General features: G+C 37.1%; 1 protein-coding gene across 3 annotated transcripts in view; it reads left to right on the top strand.

The window, feature by feature from the left end:
- Window positions 1-23,051, top strand: part of Rgl (Ral guanine nucleotide dissociation stimulator-like) — a 292,275-nt gene that overhangs the window by 30,795 nt on the left and 238,429 nt on the right. For 2 of the 3 annotated variants that reach the window (XM_090389534.1, XM_090389532.1), the window contains exon 4: window positions 18,585-18,647. The exons of the other annotated variant lie outside the window; for it this stretch is intronic. In XM_090389534.1, coding sequence (XP_090245660.1) covers window positions 18,585-18,647 — 63 coding nt within the window. The remainder of the gene's footprint in view (window positions 1-18,584; window positions 18,648-23,051) is intronic. 3 annotated transcript variants of the gene reach the window in all.

The following is a 23,051-nucleotide window of genomic DNA, read 5'->3' as shown; positions in this document are numbered from 1 at the left end:
CGCTGGACCTGAAGGATCAGACGTTCCATTCTTACTATCATCGCTTGTTATACCACACTGCATATGTGACAATAGGAATAAATACAGCTATGTAAAGAAGATGTAAAACCCGGCCTTTGAGGCCCCAGTCTTTGCGGATGAAGCGTGCCAGCATGGCAATATAGACTTTAATTTTCTCTTTGATGGAACATAGGTGGGGAATGAAAGTTCCTTAGTCATCCAGTGTAATACCCAGATATTTGACAGCATGTTGGTTTTTGAGCGATTGCCCTTTATAACGGATGGTCGGAGGCCTCCTCACATCCAACTTTCCTTTCAGTAGAAGGGTTTGCTCTTTTCAGTAGAGACTGAAAGTTTGTTGTTCTCAGCCTGCTCGGAAAGGGCAGACAGTACTGCACTGGCCCTAGTTTCTATTGTAGCTCTTGTAGGTCCTTCAACGATGATGACAAGGTCTTCGGCATAAGAAGTTTGTGCGACATTGGGATATATCCTCAGAAGCCAGTCATCCAGGATCATATTTCACACTGCTGGACCAAGGATGGCACTTTGGGGATAGCCTCTGGTAAGTTGCTGGGTGATGGAATGGAACTGTGTTTTGATGGTGAGACGTTGGTTAGAGAAGTAGCTCTTGAGGCATTTGAACAGATTCTGAGAGCAATCAGTGGCCCTGACCCTCTGTAGGATGGCCGGCCACCAAACGATGTCAAAGGCGCCCTTAAAATCTATAAAAATTGCAAAGACATAGGTGGCCTCAGAATCTTTTGCAAGTTTCAGAATCGTGGTCAGAGCATCAATTGTGGAACAACTCAGCCTGAACCCGAACTGGAGGGTAGCTGCAAGACCTTTAGCTTCGTATGCAGGCTGGAGGCGAAATAGCAGGACTCTCTCTCAAACACTTTACCCAGTATTGGTAAAAGTGCTATAGGACGATAAGCCTGCCAGTGGGATCCTTTGGTAGATGTCTTAGGTTTGCAAGCTTCCAGCGTGATGGAAATATGCCATCTTTCAGGCGGGTGTTGGAAAGCTGGATGAGGATAGCAGGAGCGACAGTCCAAAGACATTTGACAGATTCCCCCTTGATGAGGTCCAGACCTGGAGCCTTGCCATTCTTGATCTTGTTGATGGCCATGGCCACTTCCTCTTCAGTAAAAGAATCTTCAATGGTGGTAGGTTGGAAGTTTTGGTTGCCGATAGTGACTTGATTATGGAAGTCTGTGTTTAGGGCAGCATCATCTTAGTAAATCAAGTCATCCAGAATTTTGTTCATTGTGTCCAGCCAATTTGTTGTCTCAGGAGAGCCATTATTGTGTATGGAATTGATGATGTCTGTAGACCTGATTTTGTTCCTGACAAGTTTATGCACTAGGCCCCAAGAGTTCCTCTTCCCTTCTGTCTCTACCAGTGTGCGCCATGAGTTTTGTTTGGCATGGTAAATCCTATTGCAATATTCTCTGTGAAGGGCTCTAAATCTTTCTTTATATTGATCAGCAATGTTGGGAGGCTCAGTTCTGCATTTACGCCGGTATGCTCTGTTTGCGTGCTTGAGATCATTCCGTAGGTTAGTAAGATCCTGCGACCACCAGGGGGACGGACCTTGGACTTTTAGAACATTTCTTCATCGATGCTTGTGAGGCTTTCAGGAGCAATGATTGAACAAAATCTGTTTTTTGGGTACTATTCATGGAGTGATACCTATTGAGGGCAGAGGGGCTGCAGGTGGCTTCCCGGATAATCTAATCAAAAATGTCCCATTTAGCGGATCTTATAGAGAACCTGGAAGTATCACCGGTGGTCGCATATTCATGCACCTGCCATTGTTGGAGACAGTTTCTGAGGGAAGGAGCTATAAGGGTAACATCCCAGTTGGATTCCCTGGTTCCTGAGGAGTAGGTGATAGGTTGACCCAGTAGGTTATCGATCTCCAATTTGCGGGCAGCAGCAAATTCATCATGTAAATCACCTCTAGCATCAGTGGTGGCATTGCACCAACTAGTAGAGTGTGCATTGGAGTCGGCTGCAATGATAACATGTGAATCATCAAGCAGGTCAAGAGCCCGTTCCAGGGTGGCAATATTCGAGTGGATGTCAGTGCCGAACTGAAAGTAAGATGTAAGGACTGAGATGCAGCCAAAGCAGCCTTTCACAGTGGCAGCAGCCAGGTGGGAGATGCATAAGGAATCAAGTCTGGTCACAACTAGGTCCGGAGTTGCGGGTTATGATGGTTGCAAGGCATAGTTAGTTTGTAGTCAGTATCTTCTGGTATGTAAGTGGATATCCAGAGACTCTACCGCAAATGAATAGGGTTCCTGAAGGAGGAGAAGGTCGAGGTCAAGTTCTTCCGTGATGGGATGTAGCTGAGAAGACATAGAGATTGATTTTTGTCCATTTATTTGGGCGATGCAAAGTCTGGACATTGTTCGGTTAGATGGTCTTTTATCCATAATTTGTATTCTTACGGATTATTTCAGCTGCTCTTTTATATACAAGGCATGCTCCATCCCAAACGGAGTGATTGCTGGGTTTATTAATAGCTTTGCAGTTGACACAGGTTGGTGGGGAGGATTTATTTGGACAGTTCTTGTATGTCCTGCCTCTGCACAATGCTCACAGACTGGCTGCTTTTTGAGACACTTCTTGAAGGTATGGCTGTATCCTAGGCAATTGTAACATTTTCATAACTAGTACAAAGCCCCGGAAACTGTGTTATAACCAGCCCAAAAAGATCTTTTCTTGATTATGCAGAACAAGCTCTCAGAGCACATTAAAAAAGTACTTTGTAAAATAATAAGAGGAGTTTACCTCAATATAGTATGTAGAACACTTCCGTATGATACCCTCCAGAAATTAAAACGGAAAAAATGAAAAAATCGACAACTTATCGGTATATTAGAGTAAAATATGAATAATTAAAAAACCGATTTAACACAATTAAAAATCAAATTAACGCAATTAAAAGAATCTAACGAAAATATTCAAAACGATTTTCCTTCCTGAAGCTGACAGCGCTTTTCGACCGTATGTCATGATCACAGGAATGAAAATTACCGAATCGGGTTAAACCCGAAACTTAAATAGTGATTATTTGTTTTTGCGCATGCGCGTAAAGGTCCACGCATCGGAGATCAAATATGGCCACCGAACATTAACAGAATTCTCGTGTAATTTAATTTCTACGGTTTCTGCAATTAATAGTCACGTATAATTACGTTGAACATTAAGTATTTTGGCCTCGTTAAATAAAAAAGTATGTTTTTCGTTAATGGCATGAAAGGCTAATTCTGACACTGCTGAACGAGAAGCACGAACTGAGATTTCATGTTGATTTACACGAATATTAAGAGAAACTCGCGTCGAACCTTGGTAAGACGAGTCACAATCACCGCAAGAAATGTATACCAGATCATTAATTTGTGTTGTGAACACGGAAAGAACCGAGCGATTGTTCAGTATAGTGTGTAACTTCCGTATTGGCCTGGCTACAATTTTAAATTCGGTATCTTTAAAGAAACTATTAAGCTGTTTGTGCCACTGTTCAACATATGGGACAGAAATAAAGTATTTTTTGATATTACTATTGTTGGTTGGTGTACTATTTTGTATCCTATCCTTAGCCTGTACCCTAATTCTGTTTATTGTGGCAATGGAATAACCCCTGTTTAAGAACCTGCTAGTTAATATTTGTATTTCTGAGTCCAAAGCAGATTCCATCATTGAATATTTATAGGCATTTAGAAATTGATTAAAGATAATCGATCTTTTGTAGGTGAACGGATGATAGCTATTATAATGTAGAAGCATACCGGTGTTTGTAGGTTTTCGATAGACGCTAAATTGTATTTTATTCGAGTCCCGGGTAAGCGTGAAATTTAGAAAGTTTAATGACTTTGTATCCGTATCCTCCCTTTCCAATGTAAATTTGAATCTAGAATGAATATTATTAAACGAATGTAAAATCAGTAATAACTAGAACATCGTCTAAATACCTCCCATAGTATGTGATACGGGGTCGAAAAGGTGTCAAATGTATATGCTCAATCGTTGAGAGATAGATCTCTGATATTAAGCCGCTCAGGCTCAAACCCATTGGTAATCCAAAAATTTGTTTGTACACCTTGTCTCGAAAGGTGATGTAGTTGGTCTCAACTAACAGTTTAATTAAGTGAAAAATTTCTTTAATAGGTAGCTTCGTATAATTAATCGGTGTCGAGTTTTTATTTAACATATCCCAAATAATATCTAATGTGTATTCAACATAACGAAGTAACATCTAGTGAGAATAAATTGTTATTGTCGCCGAGTCTACAATCTTTAAGATTATTAAATAATGTATCGTAGTTCTTAGTCCCAAATTGTATTACCTGTCTAAAGGGTTTTATAATGTTATATACATGTGTGGCTAAGGATGAAAATGCCAAGTTTCTGTAGGAAACAATAGGTCGAATAGCAAATCAAGTCTTGTGTAATTGAACCTGATTATATTAATAAGTTGATTCAGTTGTTTCAGACACCTCCACTTATCTTGAAGTAGACCCGGCACTGTTTACCAATTTGGTCAATCAATACAATAAAACGTTAACCACGTATCGAAAAAACGACTACATTACTATGGCCCAGTTAAAGGAATTGAAGGCCAGAACATACAATATTCCTGCACTTTTCGGTCAGGTAAAATTACACAAGACTGGATTTCCTATTCGACCTATTGTTTCCTCAGAAACTCGGCATTTTCATCCTTAGCCACACATGTATATAACATTATAAAACCCTTTAGACAGGTAATACAATTTGAGGATAAGAACTACGATACATTATTTAATAATCTTAAAGACTGTAGACTCAGCGACAATGACAATTTATTCTCACTAGATGTTACCTCGTTTATATACGAATGTAAACGTTGAATACACATTAGATATTATTTGGGATATGTTAAATAAAAACTCGACACCGATTAATTATACGAAGCTACCTATTAAAGAAATTTTTCACTTAATTAAACTGTTAGTTGAGACCAACTACATCACCTTTCGAGACAAAGTGTACAAACAAATTTTTGGATTACCAATGGGTTTGAGCCTGAGCGGCTTAATATCAGAGATCTATCTCTCAACGATTGAGCATATACATTTGACACCTTTTCGACCCCGTATCACATACTATGGGAGGTATTTAGACGATGTTCTAGTTATTACTGATAGTAGTACTATCCAAGACATTTTACATTCATTTAGTAATATTCATTCTAGACTCAAATTTACATTGGAAAGGGAGGATACAGATACAAAGTCATTAAACTTTCTAAATTTCACGCTTACCCGGGACTCGAATAAAATACAATTTAGCGTCTATCGAAAACCTACAAACACCGGTATACTTCTACATTATAATAGCTATCATCCGTTCATCTACAAAAGATCGATTATCTTTAATCAATTTCTAAATGCCTATAAATATACAACGACAGAATCTGCTTTGGACTCAGAAATACAAATATTAACTAGCAGGTTCTTAAACAGGGGTTATTCCATTGCCACAATAAACCGAATTAGGGTACAGGCTAAGGATAAGATACAAAATAGTACACCAACCAACAATAGTAATATCAAAAAATACTTTATTTCTGTCCCATATGTTGAACAGTGGCACAAACAGCTTAATAGATTCTTTTAAAGATACCGAATTTAAAATTGTAGCTAGGCCAATACGGAAGTTACACACTATACTGAACAATCTCTCGGTTCTTTCCGCGTTCGCAACACAAATTAATGATCTGGTATACAACATTTCTTGCGGTGATTGCGACTCGTCTTACCAAGGTTCGACGCGATTTTCTCTTTATATTTGTGTAAATCAACATGAAGCCTCAGTTCGTGCGTCTCGTTCAGCAGTGTCAGAATTAGCCTTTCATGCCATTAACAAAAAACATACTTTTTTATTTAACGAGGCCAAAATACTTAATGTTCAACATAATTATACGCGACTATTAATTGCAGAAACTGTAGAAATTAAATTACACGTGAATTCTGTTAATGTTCGGTGGCCATATTTGATTTTCGATGCGTGGACCTTTACGCGCTTGCTCAAAAAAAAATACAGTCAGTCCTTGTATAGCACGATAGTTGTGTTCCTAGAAACCCCTCGTGCAATGCAAAATCGTGCAATATAAACAACAGGCCCTATGGGAAAAATAGGGTTAGGTGCTGACCACCCAAGATTGAACACACATTTGTAACCAAAACATTACCAAACACAATAAATAATCATAATAAAATATTGCTAATGCTTTTGCTTCTATCGTAAGCAAACTTGTTTTTTTTTTGATTTACTATCCAAACAGATGACAGCCGTTCCATCTCTTCCAATTCCTTGTCTTAATCTAATGGATTTTAATTACACTTTGAGTTGTCCCTGCTATGAAAGTTGTTTTTATTTTCTCTGCATTCTTTGTAATTCTCGGCATTGTCTCATTTAGGCCTGTAGTAATATCACATGGTCTTTCATTTCGCTCAAAGCGTTTCACAATTTCATATTTTTTCTCTATCGACAGAGGCGGACTGGCCATAAGCCTTAGTGGGGAAACCCCGGTGGCCGGTGTGATTTTGGCCATAAACCATAGTATAAACCCGGGTAAGAATTTTTGGCCCAGTCCGCCTCTGTTTATCGATATTGCTTTTCTTTTTCTCTCTGAATCTGCAGTGTCTCTACCAGGACGCTTCTTTTTCACACCTTTTAAGTATTTTACTCATTTTTAGGGAATAAAGCACAATTACAAAACGAGGAAGTACGCTTGATACACATAAACAAAGCTGCGTGCGTGTAGCAACTGAATAAACAACACTGTAAAGGCAGAGACACTATGAACACCTCACATTTTACTAAAGCACATTTCTGGGGGTTACTACCATAAAACAATAAAAACAATTTCCAGTTGCATTTCTGCTAGTGGAATCTGCTATAAACTGGTAGTAAACTCGATCTAATTACATTTATGATTATACCGATAGCTGGAATTGTGTTGGTTTTTACGTTATTATGGTGAAATGTGTTTCCCCTTCACTGATATAAAAAGCATAAATACATTTTCAGAATCTTCTCTTCATTCCTATCGTGTTGCGTTCGGTTGGGGTGATTCTTCGTTCGACTGCCATTTCTTGTAAACGTAAAGGCGAACCGTGCATAAGCGAATTCGGTTCGTGTTATATAAGATATTGTTCCCCTATTTATAAATTGTGTATGATCGAATTCGTGTAGTGTAAACACGTGTTATACGAGGACTGACTGTAATCACTATTTAAGTTTCAGGTATAACCCGATTCGGTAATTTTCATTCCTGTGATCACGACATACGGTCGAAAAGCGTTGTCAGCTTCAGGAAGGAAAATCGTTTTGAATGTTTTAATTAGATTCTTTTAATTGTGTTAAATTGGTTTTTTAATTATTTAATTATTTATATTTTACTCTAATGTACCAGTAAGTTGTCGATTTTTTTCATTTTTTCCGTTTTAATTTCTGGAGGGTATCATACGGAAGTGTTCTACGTACCATATTGAGGTAAACTCCTCTTATTATTTTACAAATATTATTATCAACGTAGAACGTATTGAGTATTACAGCTGTGATTCATACTATTAAAAAAGTACGTACTGCCTATCTAAAAGAGATAAAACTTGGGAGATACCTGGAAAATCCAGTTGAGCTTGTCCTATAACCTGGTAGTCATTGAGAACCGAATTTTCATTTCATTGGCTGCTTCCTCCCTGTCTATGTGTCCAAATAGATTTCTATTGAAAATCTCTTCCAAGAGCTCTTCCTTCTGGAGTGAGACGTCAACATCGAAGATGATAATGCTCGGCCCTCTAAATTTTGGGGTTTCAAAGGTTGAGGCTCAAGTTTTCAGCTTTTCCACATGTTTGTAATTGCTCCTGATCTGATTTGGAGGATCTCTGTTATCAATGAATAAAACTGCTTTTTCTTTCAGTTCATCCCTTAAATATTTTTTAACTAAGGGAACAAATGAGATGAAAAACCAATCTTTAAAAAGACCTGAGCTTCCAAGCTGATTTTTGTGACGTGTACTTAGCTGGGAGGGTATTTAAGTTCGCATTTTTAAGAGTGCGGGGCTTAGCAGATTTTCCTATGACTAACAGTGGTAACTTTAAATTCCCGTACGCATTACTGCACAACAGCAATGTCACTCTTTCCTTACTCGATTTATGTCCTTTAGCTGAAGAGTCAAGTTTTGAGGCAAGTGTTTTTTGGGTAACATTTTGAAAAATAAATCAGTCTCATCAGCATTAAAAATTTGGAAGGAGACTAAATTTTCTTCACTAATAAACTTGAGAAACTGTACTTTAAATTCTTTGCTTGCAACACAATTACCAGAAAGACTTTCACCTGTAATTCCGAGTTGTCGGATTCCATGACGCTCCTTTCACCTTGATAACCACCCCAAACTCGCAGTAAAAGACAGGTCACCTCCTAACTTTTCGTTAAGCTAAGAGCCTTTGATTGAAAGATTGGGCCTGAAAGAGGAATCCCTTGCTTTCGTCCTTGACAAAACCAAATATATAAGGCCTCGTCCAAATTTTAATTTTTTGCCTGCTTAATGGTAGCTCTATTTCCTAATCTGGCTTTTGCTACCATTTTTGCACAAAAGTTTTCGATTGCTCTCATATTTTTTTTGCAATCGGAAACAGTTTGTTTTGCCACCCCTATATCAAGGGCGATCTTTATTAAACCTTTCCCCCTTATCAATGCGAAAAAGCACGTTCAGTTTTTGTTCCATCGAACCTGTAACACACTTTCTTTTTGTTGCCATCTTCTGTTAACCCAAAACCACAAAAAAATAAAATAAATAAAACCACAAAAAAATAAAATAAATAAAACCACAAGTAAAAACAAAAAACACACTAAAGAAAGGTAAGGTGTACACGTGGACAATGCTAGCTGCAGCTGTCAACTGAATAGGCCAGTACTCGAGATTACCCTACGATTGTCTCCGACCATACTACCTGGTCCGGTTGGATTTCTGGAGGTCACAACCATAAAACAATAAAAACAATTAGCAGTCTCCTGTTTATTGGGCTTTTCTATTAGTGCAATCTATTATAAACAGATAGTAAACATGATCTTATTGAATTTGCGATAGTACCGACAGCTGGAATTCTGTGAGTTTTACATTATTATGGCGAAATGTGTTTCCCCTTCCATGAAATCTTCAACCATATCAAAAACAAATAAATTTTCAGAATGTTCTCTTCATTTCTATTTTTTGTTTCGTAACTTGTTACTCTGTTCTCACTTGCGCATATCGTGTTAGTTGCGATTTGTGCGTGTGGTGTTCTTTGTTATTGATTGCTTATCTTTTTTACTGTTTTAAATTATTTTGTCCATTCAAATCCATCAATCCATTGATGATGTGTTCCAAAGCCTTGGAACACCTCATCTCAGGTGCTGTATTTCCAGATGCTGCAATATTTGCAGAACTGAAGCCTTTCTTGGTAACAGCACCCTTTTGTTCCCTTCATCCTTCTCATTTGCCCTTCTGTACCAATGCCAGCAGATTTACATTCCTCTTAAAATGGGGCCTCCAGACCCCATTGAGTACTTAAGATACAGCCTAACCATGGCCTTGTACAAGGGGATAATTTCCTCCTTATCCTTGCTACCTTTCCTGTAAGATCAGACTATATATTCCAAATGCTTTAAATTCCAGAAGTACTGTCATTCTCAAACAGCATGTCAAGGTAAGGCTATTTGTCCCTTGTGTGGCTCATCAGACCACTCCCAAACTGAATGTACAGCAATAACACGTGTCCTAACTGTAAGGGTGCTTGCTGTGCATATTCCAGAACTTGTGAATCATGGAAATGGGAAAGAAAATAATGAAGAACAAGGTAGAGAAAAATCTCTCATACCAAGAAGTGAAAACAGATATTAAACGTGATGCCTTCCAAATTATATTCTAAAGCAGTCAAAAACACTAAGTTTTCAACACTGACTGGTATTACAATTCCTCCTAAATATCTATTTCCCAATGAGCCAGATCCTTCCTCATGGATGGTGAGACACTGACAGCAACAAAGATGGGAGCGTACATCAAATTCTACTTATACAAAGCCAACCAAGCCACACCAAGACAATGCCTCCAAGTCAGGATTGTTAACAAAGGAGAAAGATGCAAATCTTACACAGAATAAACTAACCGATTGAAGTATGGAAATTGATGAGAAGTCAGATAATGAAGATACAGTTCTCCTGCTACATGCTGATGACGAGATGGATGTTGGTCGTCTAGTATTTCCAAAACGAGAGAAATATAAACAGAATCGAGGGATAATAAAGCAGACAGACCAATTTGCCTAACCTAAACTTAAATGCAGAACCTAAACGCAATCCACCTAATGCAGAAAATCATTCAGGGTGATTGTAGAGGCCTAAGAAGCAATCTAGAAGAATTAAAATATTTAACGAACTAGCATGGTCCTGCAAGCATTTGTCTACAGGAAACATATTCATCAATGTATACTACCCACTTCTCAAGGTATATGCTATACAGATGTGACAATGTTCAGAATCTTTAGCAAGTGGAGGAGTAGCAATTTTAGTTTGTAGAAATGTACTATCCAAACCTATCCAGCTTTGCACTGCTCTAAAAGGAGTAACCGTTTGCATTGTTCTTGGCATTACTCTCCCTCTTGTCTCCATTTATATTCCACCAAACCTTTCTTGATCCACTGCAGAACTTGACGATTTACTAAATCAGCTGCCCCAACCTGTTTGCCTTCTAGGTGATCTAAATGCTCATGATCCTTTTCGGAGTTCCCCGAACATGGATTGTAGAGGGCAGATGATTGAAACCGTACTTGATAACCATCACTTAACATTGCTGAATTCCAGTGTACACACGTATATTCACCTGCCTACAGGCTCAAGCTCTGCTCTAGACCTGTCCATTGGTTCCTCATCCATTTATCCTAGTCAGTGGACAGTATTAACTAACCTTCACAACAGTGATCACTTTCCTATGATTTGCAAAATGCTACAATGGAGAACCTTATAAACTGTAAATGAATGAAAGCTGAAGCATGCCAAATTCATAGGAAAGCAAAACAGGATGCGTGGATTTGATTGACTTCTACCATCTGCAGAAACACTGACCCCAGAATAATTTGGAGAAAGATTTGTATCGTCAGTGGGAAGTGTCAGCAAACTTAAGCCCCAATCCTGTCTTGGAAAGGAATAGATATTTCTTCTCTGATTGATATCACAGAAGCATTAGCCGAAGCATTCGCTGCCACCTCAACCTCTCATCATATGAAAACTCATTTTGACACACAAAAATGTCTGTGGAAAAATATAAAATTAACTTTGATACAAACCAATCATGTTCCTATAACCTTCTGTTCACTATTACGGAACTCAATGAGGCTATCCAGAATTCTCGAAATAGTTCTGCTGGACTAGATAGCATTTATTACATAATGCTGAATTCACCACCTTAACTCCAATTAAAAATCTACACTACTGAAATTTTACAACAGAATCTTTGAAGAGAATGTTTACCCTGATATATGACATCAGTCAATAGTGGTAGCCATAGCAAAACTGGGAAAATATCTCTGACCAGCTTTTTAAGAAAAATACTAGAAAAGATGGTTCACAAGAGACTCACCTGGATGATCAAAGTTGAGGCTCTCACTCAAAGCACTTGTGTTAAAAAACAACACATGGTAATGATAACTTTCGATATTACTAAAGCATTTGACACAACCTAGACATATATGGACTCCTCCAAGACTTAAACAACCCTGGACTGAGAGGTAACCTGCCTCGATTTATTCTGAAATTTCTCCATCTCAAGTACGACCTTTCAAGTACGATTCCAGAATGAGCTGTCTACAATTCACATGCACAAGGTAGTACCTCAAGGATCAATTTTAAATGCCACACTTTTTGCATTATGTACCAGTGGCATTACTCAAGACATCCCACCTATGGTGGAAACTTATATGGATGCAGATGATTTTGCTATTTCTTGTCAAGCAAGGCTACCATTGAGCCTTTCATTGAACACGGGCTACCATTGAAAGACAACTACAATTCACAATAACTAAAATTGAAACTTGGACAAAATGAAATGGCTATCGATTAACCGAGGGGAAAACTACAGCAATACTCTTCTCTAAATTGTGATTGCTTCATCTGGAACCTGTATTAAAACTGAAAGGCAGAGAAATACCGATGACAGATTCCAAACGACTATTGGTTTTGATTTTTGACAGCAAACTAAATTATCATAAACATATAACCTACCTGCAAACTAAGTGCCTCCAGAAATTAAACATCCTTCGTGCAGTATCCTCAGCATCTTGGGGTGCTGACAGGCAGTCATTGCTGAATTTATACCTTGCTCTAATTAATATATATTTGGAGCTGTAGTATATGCTTCAGCTAAAAAGAGCATCTTACGATCTCTGAACACCATCCAACACTGTGTCTTTCGATCTGCACTAGGTGCCTTCAGAACTGTGCCAGTTCAAAGCTTGTACTATGTGGAATCACATAGCCCCCATTTTATCTTAGAAGAGAAAACCTACTCTGCCAATATGCTGCCAAAGTAAGAAGCTCTCCATCCCATCCTTGTTGGGTTATACCTCAAACATCCTCTTTGGCCAACACTATGAATCCAAGCCTGCTGCGATATGCCTTCAAGAAATACAGAAGTGGAAAATTGAGCTCAACAAAATTAAGGAAAGTACAAATATGCCTTTACCTCCATGGGATAAACATGATATAGACATTGATCTATACTTTGCTAAATGGTCAAAAATCACCATTCCATCATTTAACATCCAACAGCTATATGTCACTATATGTCACCTATACTTCAGAACACACTGAGAAACTCATACTCTATATAGATGGCTCTATGTCCCACTCACATTTAGGTGCAGCAACTGTATTCCTTCACGTGTAGTCTCCATATCCCTTCCACTTGAGTAAAGCATTCTTTCTCCAGAATTATATGCCATCCAGCTTTCATTAAATGAAATATGTCAGCAGTCATCATTTTCTGTCCTAATATATTCTGATTTGCTCAGTGCTATCTCAGCCATACAGGGTAAATGTCATTCTCATCATCCCATCCTATAAGAGATTGGCTTTCTAATCAACCTCTGTCAAAAAAAAAAAAAAAAAAAAACCCACTGAAATCATTCTTTGCTTTATCCTAGGACACTCCAGAATAGAAGGCAATGACAAAAGATAATACTGCAAAGTCAGCATCAGAACTACCAAACAAACTGATATTTCCATACACTGATTTTAGGCCAATTGTTATTAGAGCAAGTGAAGATGAACGGACCCGGTTATGGAGAAATCAAACCAACAGTAAACTACAGGAAATAAAACCGAATCCACAAATATGGGACTCAAGCATTAGAAAAAGGTGCAGAGAAGAAGTAATGCTTGCCAGACTATGAATTGGCTACACTTATCTTATGCATTATCATCTATTAGCTAACGAAAATCCCCCTCTTTGTGTTCAATGCCCAGGTTCAGCTTTCAGTAAGACATTCTTTTGGCATGCCTTCGCTTTAGAAATTCTAGATTTCTTTGCTTCCAGAGTTTATGCAATAATCAGAACCCACTTATCCTTCAACAGATATTAGATAACTCTGCAAATCTAAATGAACTGTTTAATTTCATTCAGCAGAGCCAATTTGATAAATGAATCTGAAAATTTTGAGTTACATTAAAAAACTTGGAAAGACACATCTTGGCCTTAGATGTCTTTGTGTCTTAAAACCTGATGAGAATAAGTAACAATAGTCTTCTCTATTGGTGAAGTTTTACTTATTTGAGGTAGTGCAATATCATGGCAACTCATTGTGAAGGTATTCATAATGAGATATAATTGAAATGATGCCAATTCATCTACCTTGGTAATTTACTATATATAAAAATGATGCAATTGTACTAACCCATATGTCTTAAAACCCTTAAACAACAACCGTGCTAGCAAAGTTTCTGTGTATCATTGAAAAAAACCCCATTAGCTATCTTGGCAGCATGTCTGCACTGCTCAGAGAATTTCATATCTGCCTGCACAATTATCCCCAGGTCTTTTTCATTATCCACTACTCTGAGTGTAGTATCACACAGTTGGTTCGTTCATTATCTGGGGTGACTGCTACCCGTATGCAGTACTTTGCATTTGTGGATGTTCAGTTGCCATTTCTCAGCTCATCTGCTTATTTTTTTAGATCCTGTTACAGTAGCATATCTCCATTATGGTCATTAACTACCTTGCCAACCTTCATATGATCTGCCGACTTGATTAAGCCTGTCATGCCTTTATCAATATCATATTACCCTTATCAATATCATTAATATATATATAGAAAACAACAATGGTCCAGCACTGAAACTTAGAGGACTCCACTTAAACTTAGCATTGAAACTTAGAGGACATTAGTCCATGAAGATCCATGTTCATTGATAATCACTCTGTTGTCTATCACTCAGCCATCCCTTTATCCATATCAGTAACTTTGCTTTTAATGCCACACTACTATAATTTTTACAGCAGTCTTAAATTCCTGTGTCATCAGTGACAGATAAATAAATAAATTTTCTCTTTATACTGCGGGACGACCAAACGGTCAGAGGAGTTTGCAAGATAGACAGAATACAAGAAACAGCACCGTATTTAGCAGTCATGGGCTTGAACCCCGGTCACTCAAGGCACATGTACTTATGCACCCATGCACTTGACCACTCGGCTACGGCAGCCTATTGTACACTCTTTTTATGTGTATTAAACAGTTTTGCTATAAATAATTATACAGAATAGGCAGCTGGAAATTTTGTTCAAAATGGCAAAAGTCAAATTAGTACTAAAGTTGTTGGAATTGTGGATTTCTAATAACAGAAAACATTTTACTGGAGATGGCAGTATTGTATTATCTTTGGTGTTTGTGAAATGAATGTTCTTTGCAGAAAAAATTACAGATTGATCAACATGTGAAAACATTATCACACATTGTGGCCAAAAAAAAAAAAAAAAAAAAAGCAAGCAAAAATTGCCAATTCCATCTCATTTAACCAAGCCACATCTCTTGACAATAGAAAAGTGAGTTTTCATAAGATCTGTATCTTGTCTTGGTAAGCAACAGTATTCTTTCAATGAAGTAAGCAGTCCAGTTTGCAAATGAGTTTTGAAAAACTATTCTATAAATAAATCAAAACATTCCAGACACATCTACATTGAGAAAATTTCATATTGGAAAAAATCTGGATACACTTCTTTAGTATCTTGATACTGGAGTAAAGTGCATTTGGATGTCAGTCATGTTACTCATTTGGTTTTTGGGAAATTGGTTGCAGAACTTTCTTATCCTTATTTACATGCTTGTAAGGTTCTCATAAACACAGATCGCCCCATAATTGTAAGATTTTTTTGAATGATTCTTTGCAGTTATTATGGTCACTCTAAGGATTAACCCATAGTGAAAATGTTTGCATTTTGCCACTGAACTGTTTTTGCAAGCCAAAAACAGTTCAGGAGAATTTGGAAAAGTTAAGTCATTTCTTGTATAAAAAAGATCTTTGTAAAAGTCCCCGACATGCATAACTTTTCACAGAGATATGCAAATAATCAGATCCTATTTCGACAAGTCAGGAAATATGGTTATGTGCAGCAGCATGTTAGACCAAAATTTTTATCAGTACTTTGGATACTGTGGATGCAGCAGTTATTGGCACCTCCGTAGCCAGGTGGGGAGAAGCAGCAGTGCATGCACACGCTTCTTGATTAGACTGGAGTTTGAGTCCGTAACCACCAAATACAGAGGATGGAAAAGGTCAGGGAATGACCACCGCATATCCCCGGAACAATATGGCCTTAGTTGCTAATGCTCCTAAAAACCAAATAACAACAGCAGCAGTTATTGGTGCTGCTAAGACAGTTCTTAATGATTCTTTGGTTAGAAAATATTTGTTGCTCATTGAGACTCATTTTGCTCGGTTACCTAATTCTATAACTGATCTTGAAATATGAGGACTTTCTTCAAGCAGTGCAATAGAAGACACTGTAGAGAAAGCTCATTTAGAAATTTTAACCATCCCTGGAGATGTGGGAGAGAAAATAAGAAAAACTGATGTTTTAAAATAGAACTCCAGATTTTATATTTAAAGAAAATTAATGACTTTGTTAATGACAAATGAACAAAGGCACTTCTTTCAATGTGGTAAGATTTGTTCTCTGCCTTTGAAATGATTTTTGATGGCATATATTTATAATGAACCACATCAAAAAATATAGTAACAGAGGTTATTCCAGATAAGTTATAACAATTTTTAATTTAACTTAAATTTAATTTAATTTTTAACAATCTTTTGATTAAGAGTTTTGTTATTTTCAAATATTGAATAAAAATAAATTGTAATTCATTTAATTGTGATAAACTGGTAACAAATGTAAAAATGTTATTGCGTATAATAGTGCTTCGACACATTTTCTTATATTTTAGTGCATATTTTTCCTGCTTTTTTAATACATGTTATCTGATGTTCTAGTTATTACTGATCATGACCAGCAGCTTACATCTGATCCTTATTTCCAGCCTGCAGTTAAGAAATACATCCACAATAGTTGCTTTGACAGTAGTTTTGGGTGCATTTCTTGAGTGCAGATTTTTTTTTTCCTGATGTACCTTGTAGCCTAGGATATACATCCATATTTATTTCTGGCTGTATTTATTATACCCCATATCAGAAATAAATAACTAATTATTGATGCAGGCTATGCTCCTGAACCCTAGTGTTGGCAGTTTAGTCAGCTTGATACATTGCGTCTACCTCTTGTTTGTAGAGGTGTGGATTTGATTCTCGTTGATGACTGGAGGGATTTCTAAAGTCCTCTTCAATTGAGGATATAATTAGCTGACTCAGGCAGAGAGAGTGAGGTTTCCGCCCATGATTTATTCCAGATTTTTTAGACCCACACATTCAAATCAGACTGTATACACAGTTGTATAGACAAGACATATACATATGTGAGCGACATGCTCTGGTGTTGTTAAAAATAATAAATAAAATAAAAATATCCCCCAGATCACTATTAAAAAAAAATATGGAAACTGAATCACAGTCACATACTAAAGCAATGATGTCCATCAAGTGGTGTGTTTTAATTTTCTTGATGTTATATATGCCCTTGTGCTGCTGATCATAATTTACCATGGGAAGTGAATAGCTTTCAGGTGAGAAACATTTCATTCAATGTGTGTTTCTTGATTGCAGGTACTGAATTGATTATTAAAGGGAGGTACTGCACATTTAGAAATCAATACTGAATTACTGATGCATTGTGAATACCCCAGCCATTCACAATGCTGATAGAGAGTGATAGCACATTACCCTACCATAGAGCCTATCTGCAGTGGTAAAGTTAAGGACCCATACTTAGTGGACAAAAGCATATGGAATATATAGCTTTCAAAATTTTGATAGTAGTCCAGGGACATACCTTGCATTTAGTAATAGAATTCTAATATTTTCCTTTGTTCACTTTGTGATTGAAGGATGTAAAAATAATATTTATTAAAATAAAATGGATAACTTCTCTAAAATTATAATTTTAGGAAATTTAGAAAAATAAAATAAACAATGGCCTTAAGTTATGACCTTCTGTTCTGGGTTTCTTGTGGCTTAAAATTTAAAAAACAGACTATCTTACATTATAGGTTTTTTATTTCTAAGGTGTACAAGTGATGTTTGCTTTACGTGGTCACAAACAAGAGCTTGTTGGAGGGTATTTGGCCGTTGTGACAGGATCACAGGCAGTAGGTTGATGCTGACTGTTGTGCTGCTATTCTTTGCATCCATCCTAGACCTATGGGTGCTGTGGAATCTGAGTGGATTGTATAACCTAGGCCTCCTTGAAGTCGTCCCTCTTTTTACATGAGTTCTATGCTTGTACATTAGAATTTAAATTTTCTGTTGATTTCTAAACACTGGATTTATTGCTGGGGTCCTGCAAAAATTCAGAAGTTGTGTACATTGAAGACACACCAAGTATTACCATACTGTCGGATCTACTACCCACTCCTCCCAGTTTACATGTGCACAGTGGTGAAATAAAAGTGTTTATTTATTATATTGCTTGATTGAAAGTAAGCAAAGGTTTGCTTGACAGAGCTACCAGTGATCACTAGTAACAACCATTGAGGATGAATGTCTTGTAACTTCACACTGTTTGGTTGCTTATTAATTGAGATGTTTAGGAGCTAAGCAAAATTCTATGTATGCTAAAATATACTTTGTCAACTTTTGTTTTCAAAAAATCATATGTTGGAATATGATTTCTTTGAGCACGAGTTTTCTAAAGTTGATGTTTGATTGCATGATGCACATTTTTAAATACTAATTAAATTATTAACTATAATAATAATAATAACAAAAAATGTAAATTTTTATGTATAATATTAAACATTTCACAGTAGTACAAATTGTTACTTTGCATTGTAAGCATTTCTTTTTAAAATATATACATTTGATATTAAATAATCTTTATGCAGATATAAATTGCTTGGAAGTAAGAAGTTTGATATGACAGATGCAGTAAGAGAACAGCATAGGAAGTATGTATTCCATTGTATTATCCTCACATATATACTGGTGGACAAATGTTAAGAATAATGACCAGAAGTACAATAAGATGCTAAATAATTGATACAGTCAATGAAATTTGGTATGGAAGTAATTATGTTATGACAACAGTAAAACTATGTGAACTTGTGGATAAAGCATATAATTTCTAAAATGTGCAAATTACCTCATGCATTACAGAAAATGAGTATCTATGAGTAAGAGAAGGTTGTTGATCTTCCTGGAGTGCATAATTACCTTTGACAGCCAGGCAACACTCAAAAAATATGCGCTTTTGCTCTTAGTGACTCTGTCTGACAGTGCATGTTATTGAAGCACACCATTTGAGAACAATGGTTTGTAACTGATGTAAAGAAGTGTTGATGATTCAGTATGTTTCCTCAGAGTATCTGTACATACTCAGATGGATTCAGGTCTGGCACCTTCTGTGGTGATGTCATTCAGATGTCCTCACTCTATGTAAAAAGTCCTGCACAAGTTGTTTTATGTGGAAAGGACGTTATCAGTAATAATTGATGAATTGAGAGCCTGCTATTCTTCCCTCCCCAACAATCGGACATGGGATTCAAGGATTTTATTCCTATACTTACAAACACAGTTGCATTTCTCTCTGTACATGCACTGCACATTATGGCTGTTCTCTCTCTCTCTCTCTCTCTCTCTCTCTCTCTCTCTCTCTCTCTCTCTCTCTCTCTCTCTCTCAGTTTACATGCATACAGCACTAGTTGAAATGAACTTTTCCCTTTGATGAGGTGAGAAGGACACAAATCTTGAGTTGTATTACATATAGACTTTGCTCTCTCCTGTAGCTTATGGGATAAAGTTTATCAGGAGATATTCTACCCTAAGTGTGCTACCTCTGAAGAGTTGCAGTGCTCTCATTTTCCTATGTTGTTGTTTGGATGGACGTTCATCAACCTTTCTCTCATTATCTCATCTCCACCCACAATTAGCCTGTTTCTTATGAACTGCTCTATTTAAAACTCATGTTTTAACCTGAGAGATTAATTATTCATCTTCAATTTATAAAGGTAAAGTGTGTAAATGAAACTTTTGGCAGATTTGTGAAATCGTATATGAGATGCTGGTAACTGTATAGTATATTTTCATTATATTCAGTATAATCTCTTTGAATTTTTAATAGAGAAAATAAGGCAAAAAATTACCATGGAAAGTATTGCGAGTACTGCAGAGTGGACTATAAGTGAAGTCTAAACTAAATAGCAAAAAGGCTCAGAATGACCTCTCATAAACTGACAATGAGTTAACTTTTGTTCACCAGTATGTTTATAACTTTTTATTTCAAATTTATTTTCAAAGAATGAACTATTAAAATCCCACATAAAAAATGCAACATTAGATTGCATGAAGTGCAATTTTAAATATATATATATATACACACACATATATATATATATATATATATATATATATATATATACACCGAAAGGACAGAATTCATGGGATACCAGGTTCCTGGGCAATGTGACAGTCACCCCTCTCGCCAGTGGACAGATCCTCCATTTGGCCCGTGTATAGGCACACTGCATTCACGTAGTTGGTAATTTGATGTCAGTATGGATAAACGTTGTGAGTTAACTGACTTTGAAAGAGGGATAATAGTGGGTGCCCAATGCGTGGGTCACTATTGCGGAGGTGGTACAGAAATTGCACTATCCCCATTCAACAGTATCAAGAGTGTATTGGGAATATGCCATTTCCAGAATAACATCTCATCGTGGACAGTGCTGTGGGCGGAGAAAGGTGGTGGATGAACGTGGCAGTCTCACATTGTTTCATCCAACTGGAGAGAGCGACAGTGGCACAAATCACTGCCGACTTCAACAAGGGAGGTGCCAGAAACGACTCCACCAAGACCATCAGGCTATCATTAGCCGCTATAGGTTATGGGAGCCGCCGACCCACCAGAGTCCCAACGCTAACACCACGACACAGAATGAAAGAACATCAGCACTGGACCTTAGATGATTGGAGATGGGTCTCCTGGTCCGATGAGTCCCATTTCCAGTTATTTCGAGCAGCTGGGAGGGTGCGTATCTGGCAGAAACTGCATGAAGCTATGCACCTGTCATGTCAACAAGGAACTATTCTGGCAGGTGGACGGTCGGTAATGGTCTGGGGTGTGTTCAACTGGCACATGTTGGGACCTCTGGTATGCCTAGATGCATCTCTGAATGGTCCAAGTTATGTGTCCATCCTTGCAGACCATATGCATCTCTTCATGGTCATTGTGTACTCATAGGGCAATGGACTCTTCTAGCAGAACATTGCACCTCCCCAGAGCCGTGGTGACTAGAACAGGGTTTAAAAAGCATTTTTATAGATTTTACCACCATGGAATGGCCTCCCCATTCAATGGACATGAATCCTGTAGAGCATCTTTGGGATGCTGTAGAAAGTTCCATTTGAGCTCTGGATCCTCCACCCAGGAATGTGATGGAATCATGGACAGCAGTACAGCAAGCACGGATGGAAATACCTGTGGAATGCTTTTGTGGACTCAATGTCTTGCCGTGTGACTATTCTTATCCAGGCGAAAGATGGGCCTACCCATTACTAGGTAGGTATCCCATGATTTCTGTCCACTCAGTGTGTATATATATTTGTTACTGTAAATCAAATGATTTGCCAAGTTTGTGTTGATATTTTAGGTAAAAGCTTGATGCAACAACACTTTTCACTTTATTTCTGATTTTTACCACACTGAACATTATCATTACTACACTACATGTACAATAAATCCTTATCTTTGCATGCTTATTTTGTCCAAAGGATGATGGTGATTTGTAAAACCAACAGTTCGGACAGAATAAATAGTTATTTATTTATTTATTTTATTTTTTTTTTTGTTTTCTTCACAAATTCTAGTGTAAAAACAGAAATGACTGAATACCTTATTCATTTTATTTGGAATATAGTGAATGTATTACTAAGGCAGCTTTATGGGAGCATATCCCACCCACCCCTTGTTTAAAATCTGAAAAGTTAAATAAGCAGAAAATTATTATTGCTTCCCTTTTTGCACTGTTCAATCATCTCTATTTCGATTTTTAAATAAGACCATAGGGGATATGTCTGCAATCTCTTCAAGATTGTCGGATAACATTTATTATATTAAGAATATAGTGAATATCTCCCCATCCCCCATATCCTTTTTTAAAAATTGGAAAAAATATAATCAGATAGTATGAAAAGGGCAGCAGTGATAATTTCTTTCTTCATTCACTTTTCCAATTTTTAAACAAGAGATATAGGTGATATATCTGTTATCCCTGCAAGGTTGTCTGGGTTGCACATTCAGTATATTTAGAATATAGTGACTGTGTAACATTCCAATGGAAACAGTGAAAGAAGTGAAAGTGGAGTTGGCATTCTGGTCCATAAAGATGTAAAAAACATTTTTGGAATTCAAAAGTACACCACCAAGGGTGTCAAGACTACTACTCAGGATTTCTAAGAGGTACAAGCTAAAGGTTATAATGATTTATCCACCAACATCGAGCCATGATGATAAAGAGGTTGAAGAAATGCACACCGAAATTGAGTCTTCTAGATGAGCAGAAAATCCACTACACTATTATTATGTGGGTACTTCAATGCTAAGGTTGGAAAGAGACAAAACATCGCAGAAAGACGGCTATAGGAAATTTTGGAATTAGTGAAAGACTTGTTGCAGAATCTCGAGGAATGTCAGTAATGAACACTATTTTCAAGAAAAGGTGAACAGAAAGTGGACATGGAAGGGCCCAAATGGATTAACAAATAATGAAATCGACTTCATCCTCACTAACAGAAGATATATCGTGAATGATATTACCGTCCTGAACAATGTAAGTGTTGGAAGTAATCACAGAATGGTAAGATGCACACTTGATATAGATGTAAGAAAAGAAAGGAAAAAACTGACTTGAGTAAATAATACGAAGGTCTTTGAGATAACAGAAGAGGAGAAAAAGCAGTAAAGAACAAATTTGAGCTTCTGCAGACTGCTTAGGACCAAGATATCGACAAGGAATATTACAACTTTCTGAAAGTGGTGAAGCCCAAGAAACCTATAGGTAAAAAGAAATCCAAATAAGAAAAAAATTAGTCAAAAAACGCTTGTCATGATGAACTGAAGACAACAAATGAAGAGCAAGATAAACACTGACGAGGTGAAAATTGAGTATACTGAGTTATGCAAAGCCATTAGAAAGAGACTCAGAGAGGACATAAGAAGATTTAACACAAGGAAAGTAGAACAGACATCAAGGGAAAACAAAGGACTTAAATCAGCAGCCAGGAGCAGTAATACAAAAAAAACTTATGATACTGAAACTGAAGGATAGCGATAGTGTACTTATAAATAGCAGACA

Source organism: Mastigoproctus giganteus, chromosome 2 (genome assembly GCF_048544385.1).
Source record: "Mastigoproctus giganteus isolate SK-2022 chromosome 2, ASM4854438v1, whole genome shotgun sequence".
Taxonomy (NCBI): Eukaryota; Metazoa; Arthropoda; class Arachnida; order Uropygi; family Thelyphonidae; genus Mastigoproctus; species Mastigoproctus giganteus.
The sequence above is the reverse complement of the archived record's forward strand: the minus strand, read 5'-3'. Positions and strand labels throughout refer to the sequence as shown.